This window comes from Cicer arietinum, chromosome 8 (genome assembly GCF_000331145.2).
Source record: "Cicer arietinum cultivar CDC Frontier isolate Library 1 chromosome 8, Cicar.CDCFrontier_v2.0, whole genome shotgun sequence".
Taxonomy (NCBI): Eukaryota; Viridiplantae; Streptophyta; class Magnoliopsida; order Fabales; family Fabaceae; genus Cicer; species Cicer arietinum.
The window spans coordinates 10,200,780-10,217,537 of NC_021167.2; the positions used below are offsets into that span (position 1 = coordinate 10,200,780).

A 16,758-nucleotide genomic window follows, 5' to 3' on the forward strand; every position below is an offset into this window, starting at 1 on the left:
TAGCACACCCATGTGAGCAGTATGCTCATGAAAGACCTTGGGTGGTAGACCTTTAGTGAGTGGATCCGCAATGATGGAGTTTGTCCTTAAGTGTTCTATGGATATCTGTCCACTTTGTACCTTCTCTTTAACAACTAGGAACTTAATGTCAATGTGCTTTGACTTGGTTGAGCTCCTATTATTGTTAGAATACAGGACTGCTGATCTATTGTCACAATACAACTTGAGTGGTCTTTCAATCCCTTCAACTATTTGCAGCCCCGTGACAAAATTTCTCAGCCAAATGCCCTGGTCAGATGCCTCATGAATTGCTACGAATTCTGCTGCCATGGTTGATGAAGCAGTAAGACCTTGCTTGGCACTACGCCAAGAAACTGCTCCACCAGCTAACAGAAAGACATAGCCTGAAGTTGATCTTAAGCTGTCTTGGCATCCCGCAAAATCCGAGTCAGAGTACCCAGTGATCTCTAACTGGTCTGACCTCCTATATGTGAGCATGTAGTTTCTTGTTCTCTTCAAATATCTCATGACCCTCTTGGCTGCTTTCCAATGGTCAAGACCTGGATTGCTTAAATATCTGCCTAAAATCCCTACTATGAACGCTATGTCTGGACGCGTACATACTTGGGCATACATAAGACTCCCTACAGCTGAAGCATAAGGGATCTTTTGCATTTCTTGAATTTCCAAACTTCCCTTAGGGCACTGTTTGAGACTAAACTTGTCTCCCTTAGCAACTGGGGTGTCCCCTGGTTTGCAATCCTGTAACCCAAACCTTTTGAGAACCTTATCGATATAGCTCTTTTGTGACAATCCAAGAATACCTCGAGATCTGTCTCGGTGTATCTGAATTCCTAATACAAAAGAGGCGTCACCAAGATCTTTCATCTCAAAATGCTTTGATAGAAATTTCTTAGTTTCGTGCAACATGCCTATATCGTTAGTGGCAAGCAGTATGTCATCAACATACAAGACCAGGAAAATATGTCTGCTCCCACTGAACTTATGATACACACAATCATCAACTGTATTCATCTCAAAACCAAATGAGAGAATTACTTGATGAAATTTATGGTACCATTGACGAGAAGCTTGTTTTAGCCCATAAATGGATTTTCTTAGTTTGCACACCATATTCTTTGGGTCTCCCAACACAAAGTTTTCTGGCTGCACCATATAGATCGTCTCATCAATGTCGCCATTGAGAAAAGCTGTTTTTACATCCATTTGATGAAGCTCCAAATTAATGTGAGCAACAAGAGCCATGATTATTCTTAAAGAGTCATTCGATGAAACCGGAGAGAAAGTCTCTTTATAATCAATCCCTTCCTTTTGAGTATAACCCTTAGCTACAAGACGTGCCTTATATCTCTCCACATTACCATTGGAATCCCGCTTGGTTTTAAAAATCCATTTGCAACCAATGGGTTTCACTCCTTCAGGTAATGGGATAAGTTCCCAAACTGAATTGTCTTGGATAAACTTATACTCCTCAGTCATTGCTTCGATCCACTTATCTGAATGGGAATCTTGCATGGCTTGATGAAAGTTGACCGGGTCGTCTTCCGTCATGCCAACATTTTCCTCTACCTCATTGATAAATACTACATAATCATCCAAAATAGCATTTTTCCTTTCTCTAGTGGATCTCCGCAATGGAGCTGGCTCTTGAGGCACTTGTTCTTGAGGATCTTGAATTTGATCTCGATTTTGTTCTTCCTGAACAACCAGATCATCTTGAGTTTGTTCAATAATGGGAAAGTCAACTGGTGGAAGAATCAGTTCTGGAATTGTTACCGATTCTTCCTCAAAGACAAAATCTTTAACCTTAATCTTCCCCCCAAACTCAATATCCTCATAAAATTTATACCCCCTTGATTTTTCTGAGTACCCAATAAAATAGCTGCTAATTGTTCGGGGTTCAAATTTCTTTTCGTTCGGCCTATAAAGCCTTGCCTCAGCTGGACATCCCCAAACATGAAGGTGCTTCAGACCAGGCTTACGCCCAATCCAAAGCTCATAAGGTGTTTTAGCCGCTGCCTTAGTTGGTACTCTATTAAGATTGTATGCTGTTGTTTTTAATGCATCTCCCCAGAGTGACTCTGGCAAAGTGGAATGACAAATCATACTCCTTACCATATCCTTAAGAGTCATGTTTCGTCTTTCAGCTACACCATTCATGCTGGGTGACCCCGACATAGTGTATTGTGGGACGATTCCACATTCCTCTAGGTATTTGGCAAATGGTCCCGGACGTTGTTCACCTGAACCGTCATATCTGCCGTAGTATTCACCACCACCATCAGATTTGACCTTTTTAATTCTTTTATTAAGTTGATTCTCAACTTCTGCCACGTCTATTGATTTGGGACTTTTCGTGAATTAGGTAAAGGTAGGCATATCTAGAATAATCGTCTATGAATGATATAAAATATTGTTGACCATTCCAAGAAGGAGTTGGAAATGGCCCACAGATGTTCGTATGTATCAATTCTAAGACGTCTGTAGCTCTATATGCGCCTAATTTCTTATCTTTAGTCTGTTTTCCTTTAATGCATGCCACACAAACGTTAAAGTCTGTGAAGTCAATGGAATCTAAAATTTCATCTGACACAAGTCGTTCAATTCTATTTCTAGAGATGTGACCTAAACGCTTGTGCCAAAGCACTCCTGAATTGAAATTGTCAATTTTCCGCTTAGTACCACGTGATTCCACATTCAAGGTTTCATTATAGTTAGCCACAGTTTCCAACAAATAAAGATTATCATATCCAGAAAGTAAACTGGTTCCAACAACATTCAAATTTAAAGACAAAGTAAATTCTTTATTCCCGAATGAACAATAATATCCTGATTTGTCCAAATAAGAAATAGAGATCAAATTCCGTCTAAATGACGGTACAACAAAAGTGTCTTTTAAAATCAAATAATGACCGGAACTTAATAATAATCTAAATTTTCCTATGGCTTCAACTTCTACCTTCTTCCCATCTCCTACATAGATCCATCTTTCAGTATCACTAGGCTTTCGGAAGTTCAGGCAACCCTGCATTGAAACACTGATGTTAGTAGTTGCACCAGAGTCTAACCACCAAGTGTTTCTAGGTACTGAAGCTAAATTAACCTCAGAACAGACCAAAGACAGAATCATACCTTTCTTAACACGCCAAGCGTGATATTTGGCACAATCCTTCTTCACGTGTCCAGAACTCCTGCAGAAGAAGCAGTTGTTATCCTTAGTCTGCTTCTTTTGTTCTGGACCCTTAGCAGCAGCTTTGTTCTTGGGCTCCTCAATTCTTTTCCTTTTGCCCTTGTCTCTAGAGATGCTAGTAAAGTGAGCACTTTCAGTCCTATCTTGCTTCAGCCTGTCCTCTTCTTGCACACATAATGAAATGAGCTCATTAAGAGTCCATTTCTCCTTTTGACAATTATAAGTCACCTTAAACTGACTGAATTGCGAAGGAAGAGACAACAATACTAAATGAATGAGTAAGTCATCTGACAACTCAAGCTTTAGACCTTTAAGCTTAGAAGCAATGTTGGACATCATCATAATGTGCTCTCTTATATTTCCCTTGCCTTGATACTTCATGGAAATTAAATTCTGAAGCAAAGAACTTGTTTCAGCCTTATCACTTTTTACAAAGCGTTTTTCCATCTCAACAAGGAAATTTTTAGCTGTATCTATCTCATCCGAGACAGCACCTCTAAAGACTTCAGGAATACCACGCTTTATGATCATAAGACTTATGCGATTTGAGCGATCCCATTTCTCATACTCTAATTTTTCTTCAGAAGAACTAGAGTCCTTAGGAGTAGAGGGTCGATCAATTCTTAATGCAAGGTCTAGATCCATGCAGCCAAGAACAATCAAAATGTTCTCTTTCCATTCCTTAAAATTTGTCCCATTAAGGACAGGAATAGAACTCAAATTTGCAGATATGGAAGCAACCGATGCTGTAAATTAGATAAAGAACGAAACTTAGAAACTCACATTATAGGAAAATAAATCAATAAATGAATAAATACATATGTTCACATCATGGAATTTAACCCATCTCAAGATACCCAGTGCACCATTGATGTCAAGTCTTTGGACAGTAACACCAACTGCTAGTGGTACTCTTGTTGCAACGATCAAATATTGACAATAAGACATGTCAAACAATAAACCTTCCTTTGGGCCGATTTACTGCTCACATGTATACCAAATAATTGTCACACATTTATCATCGCAGGTGTACCATGTAATTCTGCCAAAAATTAACCTTCCTTTGGGCCGGTCATTACCCGCATGAATAAACATATATACAGCCATTTGACACTCTTCACGGGCAATTTAGACAAGAGAGGTCACTTTGGCGACGTCAAGTTTCAATTAACTCATTCAAAAGTGTCAAACTTGACTTGAACATATATTTATTATATCCAAATAAAACAATATTAAAAAAAAAAAAAGTATTTATATCCAAATAAAACAATATTAAAAAAAAAATTATTTTTCACTAATATAAACTTTATTAGTATTTGATAATTATTGTTTTATCAAAAAAAAAAAAATTGGATGAGAAGCTAATTAATTTAGCCATGAAATTAAAATAACAAACACGTTAAAAATTGTACTGAAGAACATTTTGCAATGTTAGTACTCAACCAGTACATAATGTTAGTACTCGAAGATATTTGAAGTTCAATCGATGATTAGTATAAACAAAAATAATATGTAATTTATTTCTCTTATGAAGTATATTATTAGAGGATAATAATGCAAAAAAGGCACGAAGTTTCATCAATATTTATTAACAAGGTTCTCAAAAAAAAAATAAAATCATGTCGCTTTCACTAACGGAGTTCAAACAAATGTTAATAAAACTAAAACAGAATTCAATATAATAACACAAGATACACATCTTTGCCCTTCTGCATTTGCAAATTCTTGTCTGCGAAAGGGAACAAAACAGAAAGAGTAACAACTAATCCCCAAGGATATGTGTAACCATCACACCACACCAAATAGGGATCATGTCAGCGCTGTAAATCATGCAAAGATTATTAACGACAATAGGTTTTAAAAATCACAGTGTGTTCAACTTCAAACCATTACAAAAAAAAAATTATAACCGGAAACAAAAAAATATGGATTCCATAATATATATATCAAAATTCCCAAATTACAAACCTAAACAAAGACAATAACCGAATTTCATCATGAATTAAACATGGTAGGCTCTGATACCAATTGTTGGAAAACCCTAATAACGTTGTGCTCAACAATCCATGTCAATTACATGATGAATAGCCAAAGGCGGAAGCGTACCTATGGTAATTGCCATTAATGAAATTCTGCTATGATGATGATAGAGCCAATGGGTTGGGTGATCTTTCTCAGCAAAACACCCTGAAGATCTTGCTCTCTTGATGGGGATAGAGAGAACCAGAGAGTTTTCTCCTTTAGGGTTTGTGAGACTGAACAGTCTTGTTGTGTTTGCCTTGGGGACCATTACCCCTATATATAACTATTATTAGTTATATCCCAAATTGCAGTATTTCCAATTCAGCCCCTCATTAAATTAGAAACTGTCTGGTATCTACACTATTAATTTTCATAACTATTATGCTCTTTAGCCATAAACTATTATATATTATTTGACCCCTAGTTTATTGGGTAATTATATAATGACTCTAACACACTTTATTAATTAATTACATATGTGACCCATAAATCTTACAGAAATACATTAAAACAAAAACTGTTTTAACACATGTTTTATTATCATCAAAATAAGAATAAAAAATTAATGTTCTTGAAACCAACTTAGTTCTAACACCGCCAACTCATCCAATGAATATACGTGTCGAGCATGCCAATCACCTCCTTATTCCATATCTCTAATTTTCCCGTCAACAATTTTAACTTTCCTACTAGAGGTTGAGCCTTCCAACCTTCCAATGAAAAGAGGCCCAACATTCTCTAATAAACCTCAAACAATTGATATGTTCAAATCAACAATCTTTGAATTTGAATGGTTTTGGCCCTTCATCGAACTAGCCAACCAAGACAATGATATGATATATCCCTATCATCTATTCATTGTTTTATCACCAAAATGTCACTTGATACCAAGAATCTGTCCAACTATTTACCAAACCTCATTTAAAGTTCCATGTCCATGATGAAGTAACATTGTTGAAATCATATGCTATAATCCATTCCTCTTCTTCAAAGTTTGCTTTTAAATTCAATAATGTCTCCCACAATCTTCTTTTTCTAGCAATGCTACATTTTGAATAGATGTTTACCACATATAATGTGTTCTGGTGTTGATCAACACAAAGACCTACAAAACCTTCTGAAAACAAAAAATTGACATCTAAAATTACAATCAGTAGACCTCAGAGCCCAATCACAATCATCACCTCCCCAAATACTCATTATATCATATACATGAAACAATTGTGGAGGATTCATAGCACCCCTCACTGATTGGTAATTTTCCTCTTTAACCTACACTTATACTCCGACCCCTACCTTTTATATAAAGTATCTGGTTTATCTTTTTTTTTTTTCAAAAAAATAATTTTTTTTATTCTATTACATTCAACTTAAGTAAAAAAATATTTTTTTTCTAGAATTCATGTGTTTTAAAAAATATTTCCGGTACACAAATGTATTTTCTGTGTATCGAATTTTTTTTTTAAATTTTTCAATACAAAGTTCAAATATTTTAAAAAAGATGTGTCCCAAAAATAATTTTTTTAAGTTTTCCGAATCTCATATTGAATTTAGTGGAATAGAAGAAAATCATTATTATTATTTAAAAAATAAATAAAATGGGTAATTTATATTAAGGGTTTAGTAAAAAAAAAATTCAGGGAGGCTTTGGAGTTTGGAGGTTTATTGATAGTTCTACCCTTAATATTAGGTCTTTTATTAAAATAATTTTTTTAAAACTCTGATTCGTTATTTCATTATTTTTTGTGGGCTTAAGAAAGGGACTTATAGGTCTAATATTTTGTTAATTTTGAGATTTTTTTCTTGAAAAATTTTCGAAATTTATTTTTCTCAGAAAAATATAGAAAAAATTCAAAAACATTTTTTGAGAAGAAAAAAGTTGAAAAATATAGAAATTTTTTTGGTACCTCCAACATGTGAGCTGAAGCCAATAATTATAGAGTTTGTCAAATTTGCATCTTTAAGTATCGAAAGTTGGATTTCGTACCCCCATTTAAACCTATACCCCCAAATTGCTAAAAACTCAAAATTATCCCTTTAATTTTCATTCAGTGAATGGTAAAAAAAAAATACTCCAAAATCTGATCCCATCAACCAAATATCCGGCAAGTAACATTTTTCTCTTAAAAATCTGGTACACAATTTATAACTACCGAAAATTTTGTTTTTACAATTTCCGGTAGTACAATTTTTTTATCGGAAATTTCGTCAAAAATTTTCTAGTAAAATATTTATACTACTAGAAATTTGTGTCTCGAAATTTTCGGTAGTTACTTTTACTTAACCGGAAATTTCAAAAATCTAGTATATACTTTTTTGTTAATTTTTTTAACTTTTTTTTTTGAATAGGGAAGGAAAAAATACAACATTATGTACAAATTTGACTGAAACATTTACAATTGATCTATTTTTTGAGTCACAAGATGTTGTAATATCATGGGCAAAAGAGGTTGACTGACAAAATCGAGTAGCGGTTATCATTACTCGTTTTGGCGTAGAGACCGGAAAGAGAGGAACGAAGTCAAAATTAAATTTTGGTGGTGATAGAGGTGGAAAATATAAGTCAAATAAAAGTAACTCATGTACTTCAACTAAAAGGTGTGGTTGTCCATTCAAACTTAGATCGAGACCATTGAAAAATGATGAGAGATGGATTATTAGTTTAATGTGTGGACTTCATAACTATGAGTTAATGGCTACTTTTGAGAATAATGTATTTATGGGACGATTAAAAGAAGAAGATAAGAAACATGTTGACGAGCTGACAAAATATCACGTTGCACCAAGACATATCTTGTCATCTTTGAGAGAACGAGATAAGGAGAATGTGACTAATATGTCAAATTTATAAGCGACGAAACACATACATGAAGAATTTGAAAGGACCAAGAACTGATATGCAACATCTGTTGAAGTTACTTGAAGCTGAGAAGTATGCTTGTTAGAGTAGGACTCATGGTGATTCCAACTTTGTGAGGGGCATATTTTGGATGCACTCAGATTCTATAACTTTATTGAACATGTTTCCTCTTGTATTGATCATGGATAACACCTACAAAACCAACAAGTATAGGTTACCATTGTTTGAAATTGTTGGTGTAACTTCAATTGGGTTGACATTCAAAGTTGCATTTGCTTATATGGAATGTGAGCGTCAAGAAAACTTTTGTTGGGCATTAGAGAAGTTAAAAGAGTTATTTGTTTCAAAAACCTCATTTCCTCAGGTGATTGTGAATGATAGAGAACTTGCTTTAATGAATGCAATTGAAGTTGAATTTCCATCTTCAACAAATTTACTTTGTCAACTTCATATTAACAAAAATGTTGGAGTCAAATGGAAACAATATATATTAAAGAAAGATATGCAAGAACCCATTCTTGAGTTGTGAAGGAAAATTGTTTATTGTTCTGAAGAGAAGGAGTATGTGTCGATAATATGTTTTCTTTCAGTACGCTAGAGACACATGGTTGAGTCCTCACAAGGAAAGATTTGTTGAAGCATGAACCAATCGAGTATTGCATCTAGGAAATACTACGACTAATAGGTAAGTTATTAAAACTTTGCATTTTGTTTTATATTTATGCTTATATAGGATTAAACATGCATGATATAATTTTTATTGAAATAATATCAAATCTTTTTTATGTTTGAATATTAGGATTGAGTCTGCTCATTGGTCATTGAAAAAAAATTTGGAACATAGTAAAGGAGATTTCTATAAAGCATGGAATTATGTGAATGATATGTTGATGTTCCAAATTATTAAGATAAAAGGTTAATTTGAGATAAGTATGGGTCGCAAAGAGCATATACACAACAATCTATTCTATGAGAATTTGACTTGGGTTGTATTCAAGAAAGCTTTAGTTGTTATTGTTCGTGAATACAGGAGAGTCATTATGTCTATAACGACAAAATTGTGTGTTGTTGTATACTTAGAAACACTCATGGATTACCTTGTGCATGTGAGATGACACGATACAAGTGGGAAGGTGTTTTAATCCCATTGGATGTTGTTCATATACATTGGAAGAAATTAACCATGAATAGTGATCAAGAGGAAGAAAAGTTGGAAAATAATTCGGAGTTGGACATTATATTAGAGATGAATATAATTTGGAAAACACTTAATGTTGCTGGAAGGAGAACATTGAAGAGCAAGTTGCATAAAATATCATATCCAGAGACAACATCAATATGTGCACCACCAAATAAGATTAAAAAAAAGGATGGTGTGAAGAGGAAAAAATGCAATAAGCTGAATAGATTTGACGTATATCGCGACCCTTCATATTTTGAGTATGTTGATTCATTTTATTCAGATAATGCAAATACTCAACTATCTTAGCAAAGACCCATGAAAGCCTCCCAACAAGCATCCAAACAAGTCTCCCAGCAAACATCCGAACAAGTCTCTTAGCAAGCACATATGACGAGTCAAGTTAGAAAATATTTGGACGAATTTCCTCCTCTAATTCATCTATATATTGAAGACATGGTTAATGTTATAGCAGATGAAAACTGTGGATATCGTGATATTGCTGCTTTATTTGGCCATAATGAAGAGTATTGGAGCATTGCGCGTCAACAATTGTATACAGAGATTAAGTCCAAATCTGATTTATATGTTGCATTATTCAAGGAACGTTTGCAAGAAATGACACACTCTTTACTTGTAACTGATTTGGGAAATCAACCCAATGAGAAGTGGATGGGCATTCCATATATGAATTATGTGATAGCAACAAAATATAATCTCACTCTTGTTCCATTGGAAAAAACTTTGTGTTTGACTTTTTTCCCATTGAGGGGTGCACACAATGGAGACCTGTCATGTGATCGTATTATCAGTATTGGTTTTGTTAATAAAAGTCATTGGGTTCAAGTTAAATTGAAATGAGCATATCCGTTACCTCCACATGCAAGACATTGGAAGAAGCATCGTAGTGATGAGCCTACATCATGGGTTATAGCTTATGCAGGACGTCTACAACATTGAGGTTCATTAGAATTAGAACATACATCAAATTATATGTCTTAGGCAAATGATTGACACTTTTGATTTAAAATTTTATTTCATATATATATGTTATTTTCAATTAGTTAATTTGTTTCCTCTGCAGTTCACATTCCTTTTTGTAACAAAATTCATTCCCATAATATACAAAAGATTAAATCATTTCAACTTTTAACAAAATAAGTCTTAAGTAATAAAGCAAAGTCTGAATAATAAGTCAATCAAGATAAATCTTAATAAATAACTTTAAATAATAAAGTATGAATAATAAGTCAATCAAGATAAGCCAAAACAAATAAGTCTGAATAATAAAATAAGGGTTTAATTGCAGTTTTGGTCCTCCTATTTTAGCTGAATCGCGAAAGTAATCCTTCCATTTTATTTCTCTCTAGTTTTGGTCCTCCAAACACAATTTTGACCCAAAACTTGATGAAGTTTCAGTTTTTTGCATTTATTTAAGTCATGTTATGCCTCAAGATCTCGTAGTGCAACAATTGTACCTGAAAATCTATGATCATCAAGTTTTGAACTAAAATTTTCTTTAAGGCGCCAAAATTGAGGAGAAATAAAATGAGAGACTATTTTCATAATTAAGCTAAAATATGGGGACCAAAACTGCAATTAAGCGTAAAATAAGAAAATAAAAATACAACTACACTACTACTAATAATTCCTTCATCTAGATATGTATAAAGCCCTCTCTAATAAGACACAAATCTCATCTTCATGATCTAGTCTATGTAAATCTAAACTATGTTGTATAAGACCACCTATTAGTTGACATTGTGGATACCATTCCCCATGAATAGCATCATGACTAGGACCAGCATCAACATCATAATTAGAACCAGCACCAACATCTGCAGCAACGTAAGGGATCATTCGAGGATGAGATATCCTATAGTAACACTGAATGTAGCCCTCAACACACTCGTGTGGATATGCAGCTGGATGCAATTTAGTACGAAGGGATCGTACATAGTTCATATACTCATTCAACATCAACATCACGTACAACAGACATTGGTGGTGTAGGAGGGATGCATTGAGTATACCCAACCTGATGTATGCACCTCTTTGATAAATACAGTACCATCGTGGAACACCAATGAATATACCCTATCAACAACGACACAAGCTGAAATTGTGTGGTAGAGTTCTCATCGTAATTTGGCGTCCAAATAATATCAGTATCCCTCAAAGCATTCAACTTTGCTATGTAGTATGCAAGGTTTCCAAATGTTTGTTTTGCAATCCATCGAAACATCTATGGCGTTGAAGATATAGGCTCCTTCAGATCCGGTTTACAAATGTCAAGGAAATGTTCATAAATCCATGTTTGTAAATAACAAAATAAATACAAATAATTAAATACGCATCTTATCAAATAATAATATAATAAGTATAAAAAAAATAATATAATAGTACATGAAATAGAGATAAATATCTTTCAATCTGCTTCGTTGTAGGCAGTGTACTATCTCTAAGATAGTCATATAAAACAACAAGAGCAACTGTTGATGGGTGATGTAGTCCTAATATTGTACGATACAAGAAACATATTATGTATGACTAATAATTTTTTATATTTAAAAATTGAACATGTAAAAAATTATAAGATTTTTATAAGAAAATATCAATTGTTAAAATCTCATGGAATTGTTTCAAATGGTTATTAGTTCCAATTTTATTAATAATAACTTCTCCTTCTCTAATTTTTTTTTTAAGTTTATTTCAAATGTATAATTTTATCTCATGGAACTAATGTGTTTTAATTTAAGTATATTCTTCAACAAAATTTACAATGTATAGGGCAGTACAGAAATAATATGTAAACAATAGATTAATTTTTATTTATTAAATTATGTAATTTATGTGAAAATTTAACAATTTGACATTTTTCTTCATTCTTACTTATATTTAATTTCTCTAAATTGGCAACATAAACAAAATGATAATAAGTTATATTCAAAAATACTAATTATCATCTCAATGAGGTTAATGCATCACAACAATTTATATGTGTGATTTTTTATGTAATAAAAGGCAAAAAAAAAAAATTAATGATTCAACTATTGAAATTGACTGACAATATAAAAAAATATTTAATTGTCTTTGTATACAAATTAAATCCTTAAAAATCACATAAAAGTGATTAAGTCATTCAAACATAATTTTCTCAACAATTTCAAAGATTTATGTTGTCATTTTGTCTATTTAATACTAATTAATATTTAAGTTTACATCTATTTGAACCAAACCAATTTTATTTTTTTTAATAAAAATGAACCAAAACAATTTAAATCTTGAAAATATGTATCTAATACATGTAACTGAGAATTTTCATATTTTATTCAAATTAAAATAATGATATATTTTTAACTTTTTCAGAGAGATATATTTTCAACTTACATATTATCTAAATGTTTAAGAGCAATTGAACGGAAAAATATTATGCTAAGCAATTGAGTTATTCATCAAAATTCGAAAGATGATATAAATAAATAATGATATGAAGTTCAGCCATAGACTGTGACCATTATTGGAAGTTGAAAATAATTCAAATGTTAATTTTGGGCCAATTTAAGTGGTTCCACATTGTACCCATATAAATAACTTTGAAAAATTTCCCCTGTACCTCCACAGTTTGCCTTGTACCCTCAAAAAAATTCGAAAATGCCAAAACTACCCTCAATTTTTTTTTTTTTTTTGCTATTTCAAAGAAAGTAATTGTAAATATTTTTTTCACCATTTTGTCATTCACCCAGCCGTAAAAGAGATTTCCGGTAGGCTCCAATTTTCCGGTAACTACCGGAATACTTCGAACAAGATTTCCGGTACAGAAGGGAAAAGTTGTGTACCGGAAACCTTATTTGACAAGTATTCCGGTACAGTAGTAGATTCCGGAAAACTTCATTTCTAAGTTTTCCGGTACAGACCAACTTTTTTTAATTTTTTTTTTTAAGTTTTTAATTTTTTTTTTTAATTTTTTTAAAATGTTAACAGATATGGATAATCCACTACTATTAATGGACAAAACATGCGTCGATACTACAAATATTTTTGACACAGATCAGGTATGAATAAATATATTTAATATTAATATTATAAAAATATATTTTTGTGATTAATTATAATTATTTTATTTCAGATATTTGATTCAAGGGATACTGTTGTGAAATGGGCAAAAGAAATTGGTATAAAAAATAAAGTTACCGTTATTATCGGAAGATCAGATATAGAGACGGGTGAGAAAGGACGGAGAAATAAATTAATATTAGGTTGTGACAAAGGGGGAAAATACAAGTGTGCTGCTAGTTCTATTCAAAGTTCAACAAAAAAATGTGATTGTCCTTTCAAGCTTAGATCAAAACCATTAAAAGATGGTTCAGGATGGATAGTTAAAGTAATTTGTGGAATTCACAACCATGAATTACCTGATACTTTGGAGGGGCATGCATATGTTGGGCGCTTAAATGAAGAAGATAGAAAGCATGTTCATGAATTAACAAAATATAATGTTGCACCGAGACACATATTACTCTCATTGCAAGACCGAGATAAGAGTAATGTTACTAAGATCTCACAAATATATAAACAGAGAAGTATCATTCGATTGCACGTGAGAGGTAATAGAACAGAGATGCAACATTTGTTCAAGTTAATTGAAGATGCAAAATATGTGTGCTGGAATAGAAAGCGTGAAGACTCTGATGTGATGAGAGATATTTTTTAGGCGCATCCAGATTCAGTGAAGTTGTTGAATTTGTTTCCAATTGTGTTGATTATGGACAGTACCTACAAAACCAATAAATACAGAATGCCATTACTTGAAATTGTTGGTATGACATCAACAGAGAAAACATTTGTAGTTGGATTTGCTTATTTGGAATGTGAGCGGGAAGAAAACTTTTGTTGGGCATTAGAGAGACTAAAAGATTTGTTTGTTACACAAAATAAATTCCCTCAAGTAATTGTGACAGACAGAGATCTTGTGTTAATGAATGCAGTTGGCATTGGGTTTCCACATGCTGTTAATTTACTTTGTCGATTTCATATCGAAAAAAATGTTGGAGCAAAATGCAAGCAATATGTCTTAAAGGATAGACAAGAGTCAATATTGAATATGTGGAAAGACATTATGTATTGTAGTAATGAAGAAGAGTATATGATGCGCTTGCATATGTTTGAGCAATCATGTGTTGATACTAAAGTGTTGGTTGATTATGTCAAAGAAACTTGGTTGACTCCACATAAGGAAAGATTTGTTGAAGCATGGACAAATAAAGTGATGCATTTGGGGAACACAACGACTAACATGTATTTAATATAATTTTATTATATATTGTTGAATTGTATTATATTTTCTAATGTATCTGTAAAAAAATTTTATAGGGTTGAATCAGCTCACTGGAAACTGAAGTTAATGTTAGAAAATAGCATGGGTCATTTGTGTAAATGTTGGGAGGCTATGAACAACATGATAAGGTTGCAACATAAAAGAATCAAAGCCTCGTTTCAAAAAAGTTTTTATGATGAAGAGCATGAGCATAGAAATCCATTTTATCAGAGATTGAATACATTTGTATCAACAGAAGCTCAAAGACGTATTGATGAAGAATACGACAAACTTGAGTGGGTGGGTACTGACAAATCTATATGTGGGTGTTCTCTGATAAGGACATACGGATTACCTTGTGCTTGTGAATTGGGACAATATAAATTAATGGGTGAACCAATTCCTCTAGATTCTGTGCATATTCAATGGAGAAAATTAAGCATGGAATGTGAACTCACTCAAGACATAGAAGATGGATCAGAGTTGGATATGTCTACTGAGATGAATGCCTTATGGAAATGCTTTCGATCACTTGATATTATTGAGAAACGAGTGTTGAAGAGTAAAGTGCGTGAACTTGCTTTTCCAAATACAAGTTCAATGTGTCCACCACCTGAAAAAGTCAAAACCAAAGGAAGAGTGAAGAAGAGTAAGGGTATGAAGCCAGATGGATATGATGTATATCGAGACCCTTCTTACTTTGAGCATGTTAATGCAACATATGGTGAAGATATTGGTTCCCAACCCTCTCAATCAAAGAAGAGACAAGCCTCTCAATCAAAGAAACACCCCTCTCAGTCATCTCATTCTTCAAAAAATTTGTTATTGAGACAATTTCCTGATATTATTCAGCCATACATTGATGACATATTTGACGTGGTAGCTGATGGAAATTGTGGTTTTTGCGCTATTGCATTATTGCTTGGTTTCGGTGAAGAGTGTTGGTCTTTGGTCCGCAAGAGATTGGATCAAGAGATTGTTTCTCATGTAACTCCATATGATAGATTGTTCACCGAACGCATTAAAGAAGTAAGAGATTCGTTGATGATATCCGGCTTAGGTGTTCAACCCATGGATAAATGGTTGTCCATACCTGATATGGGTTACGTGATAGTGACATCATATAATATTATTCTTGTCACGTTCGGTCTGACATTTTCAATGACTTTCTTTCCTATGAGGGGTTCACATTCCGGATCGACAAAAAATGATCGCATTTGTTGTATTGGTTTTGTTAACGGAAATCACTGGGTTCCGGTAATTATTTTCTTATACTTTTTTAAATTTTATTCTGATAACTTTTGTCTTATATTTTGTTAATTTATTTAATTTTTGCAGTTAAAGATGAAAGATGGATTTCCAATGCCAGACATTGCACCAGGTTGGAAGCAATATCGTACCAATGAAGCAACTTCTTGGGCAATAGCATACACAGGCCGTCTACAACACTGGGGGTATTTATTAGGCCGGTTGTCACGTGTTACCCAAAATCCACCTACGGAACCCGTAGATGCAATGTCTTTAGATGAACCTTAATGTTTTAAAATTGATACAAAATCACTTTAATGTAACCGACATTTCAATTGTTATTAATTAATTTTAGCTTTTTGTCATGCCTTTTAGTAATTGATTTTATCTTGTATTTATTTCATAAAGTAACCGACATAACAATATTTAATAATTAATAAAGTAACCAACATAACAATAATTAATAGAGTAACTGACATAACAATAATTAATAATTAATAAAAGTAACCGAATAACAATAATTAATAAAATAACTAACATAAAGTGTTCATAAAATAACCGACATAATAATAGTCATCAAAAGTGTTCATACAATAACCGACATAACAATAGTTCATCAAAAGTGTTACTACTAACTAGTGCAACTACGTGATAAATACAAAACTTTATAAAAGTGAATATACAACTCATCATCTGGACTAGCTTGATGTTGACTCAACCCCTGTTGTATAAGATCACCGATCTGCTGTAGGATATATGGTGGTTGTGAACTAGAAGCATCTGCACTGGTGGGCGGTACACTATAACGTGGGACTTGAGGTACACCATCTGGTCGCACCAGCAGTGGATGAGACACCTGATAGAACCACTCCAAATATCCGTCTTCACACTCAGATGGATATGTAGCTGGACGAAGCTTG

At 33.1% G+C, this 16,758-nt stretch overlaps 3 protein-coding genes across 3 annotated transcripts; 2 read left to right on the plus strand and 1 right to left on the minus strand.

The window, feature by feature from the left end:
• Positions 1-2,382: 2,382 nt before the first annotated feature.
• On the minus strand, positions 2,383-3,987 carry LOC140919118 (uncharacterized). The gene is made up of 2 exons (XM_073364640.1): positions 3,154-3,987; positions 2,383-3,046 (listed from the first exon to the last, which is right to left on the minus strand). The coding sequence occupies exons 1-2, from the start codon at positions 3,854-3,856 to the stop codon at positions 3,021-3,023; spliced, it is 729 nt and encodes a 242-aa protein (XP_073220741.1). The 5' UTR covers positions 3,857-3,987; the 3' UTR covers positions 2,383-3,020.
• Positions 3,988-9,729: 5,742 nt separating this feature from the next.
• On the plus strand, positions 9,730-10,134 carry LOC140919055 (uncharacterized). Its single transcript, XM_073364563.1, has one exon. The coding sequence runs from the start codon at positions 9,730-9,732 to the stop codon at positions 10,132-10,134; it is 405 nt and encodes a 134-aa protein (XP_073220664.1).
• A 4,897-nt stretch (positions 10,135-15,031) lies between these two features.
• On the plus strand, positions 15,032-16,126 carry LOC101490221 (uncharacterized). Its single transcript, XM_012712748.1, has 3 exons — positions 15,032-15,268; positions 15,443-15,847; positions 15,929-16,126. Exons 1-3 carry the CDS (start codon positions 15,032-15,034, stop codon positions 16,124-16,126), a joined length of 840 nt encoding a protein of 279 aa, XP_012568202.1.
• The last annotated feature ends 632 nt before the right edge of the window (positions 16,127-16,758 follow it).

Bases quoted from the DNA above. Each gene is read 5' to 3' on its own strand.
- LOC140919118 (XM_073364640.1), bottom strand. From the start codon at position 3,856: ATGGATCTAGACCTTGCATTAAGAATTGATCGACCCTCTACTCCTAAG. The intron at 3,047-3,153 runs GTATGATTCTGT...GTTTCAATGCAG, and splicing joins CGCTTGGCGTGTTAAGAAAG to GGTTGCCTGAACTTCCGAAA.
- LOC140919055 (XM_073364563.1), top strand. From the start codon at position 9,730: ATGGTTAATGTTATAGCAGATGAAAACTGTGGATATCGTGATATTGCT.
- LOC101490221 (XM_012712748.1), top strand. From the start codon at position 15,032: ATGGAATGTGAACTCACTCAAGACATAGAAGATGGATCAGAGTTGGAT. The intron at 15,269-15,442 runs GTATATCGAGAC...GATATTATTCAG, and splicing joins TGAAGCCAGATGGATATGAT to CCATACATTGATGACATATT. The intron at 15,848-15,928 runs GTAATTATTTTC...TAATTTTTGCAG, and splicing joins ACGGAAATCACTGGGTTCCG to TTAAAGATGAAAGATGGATT.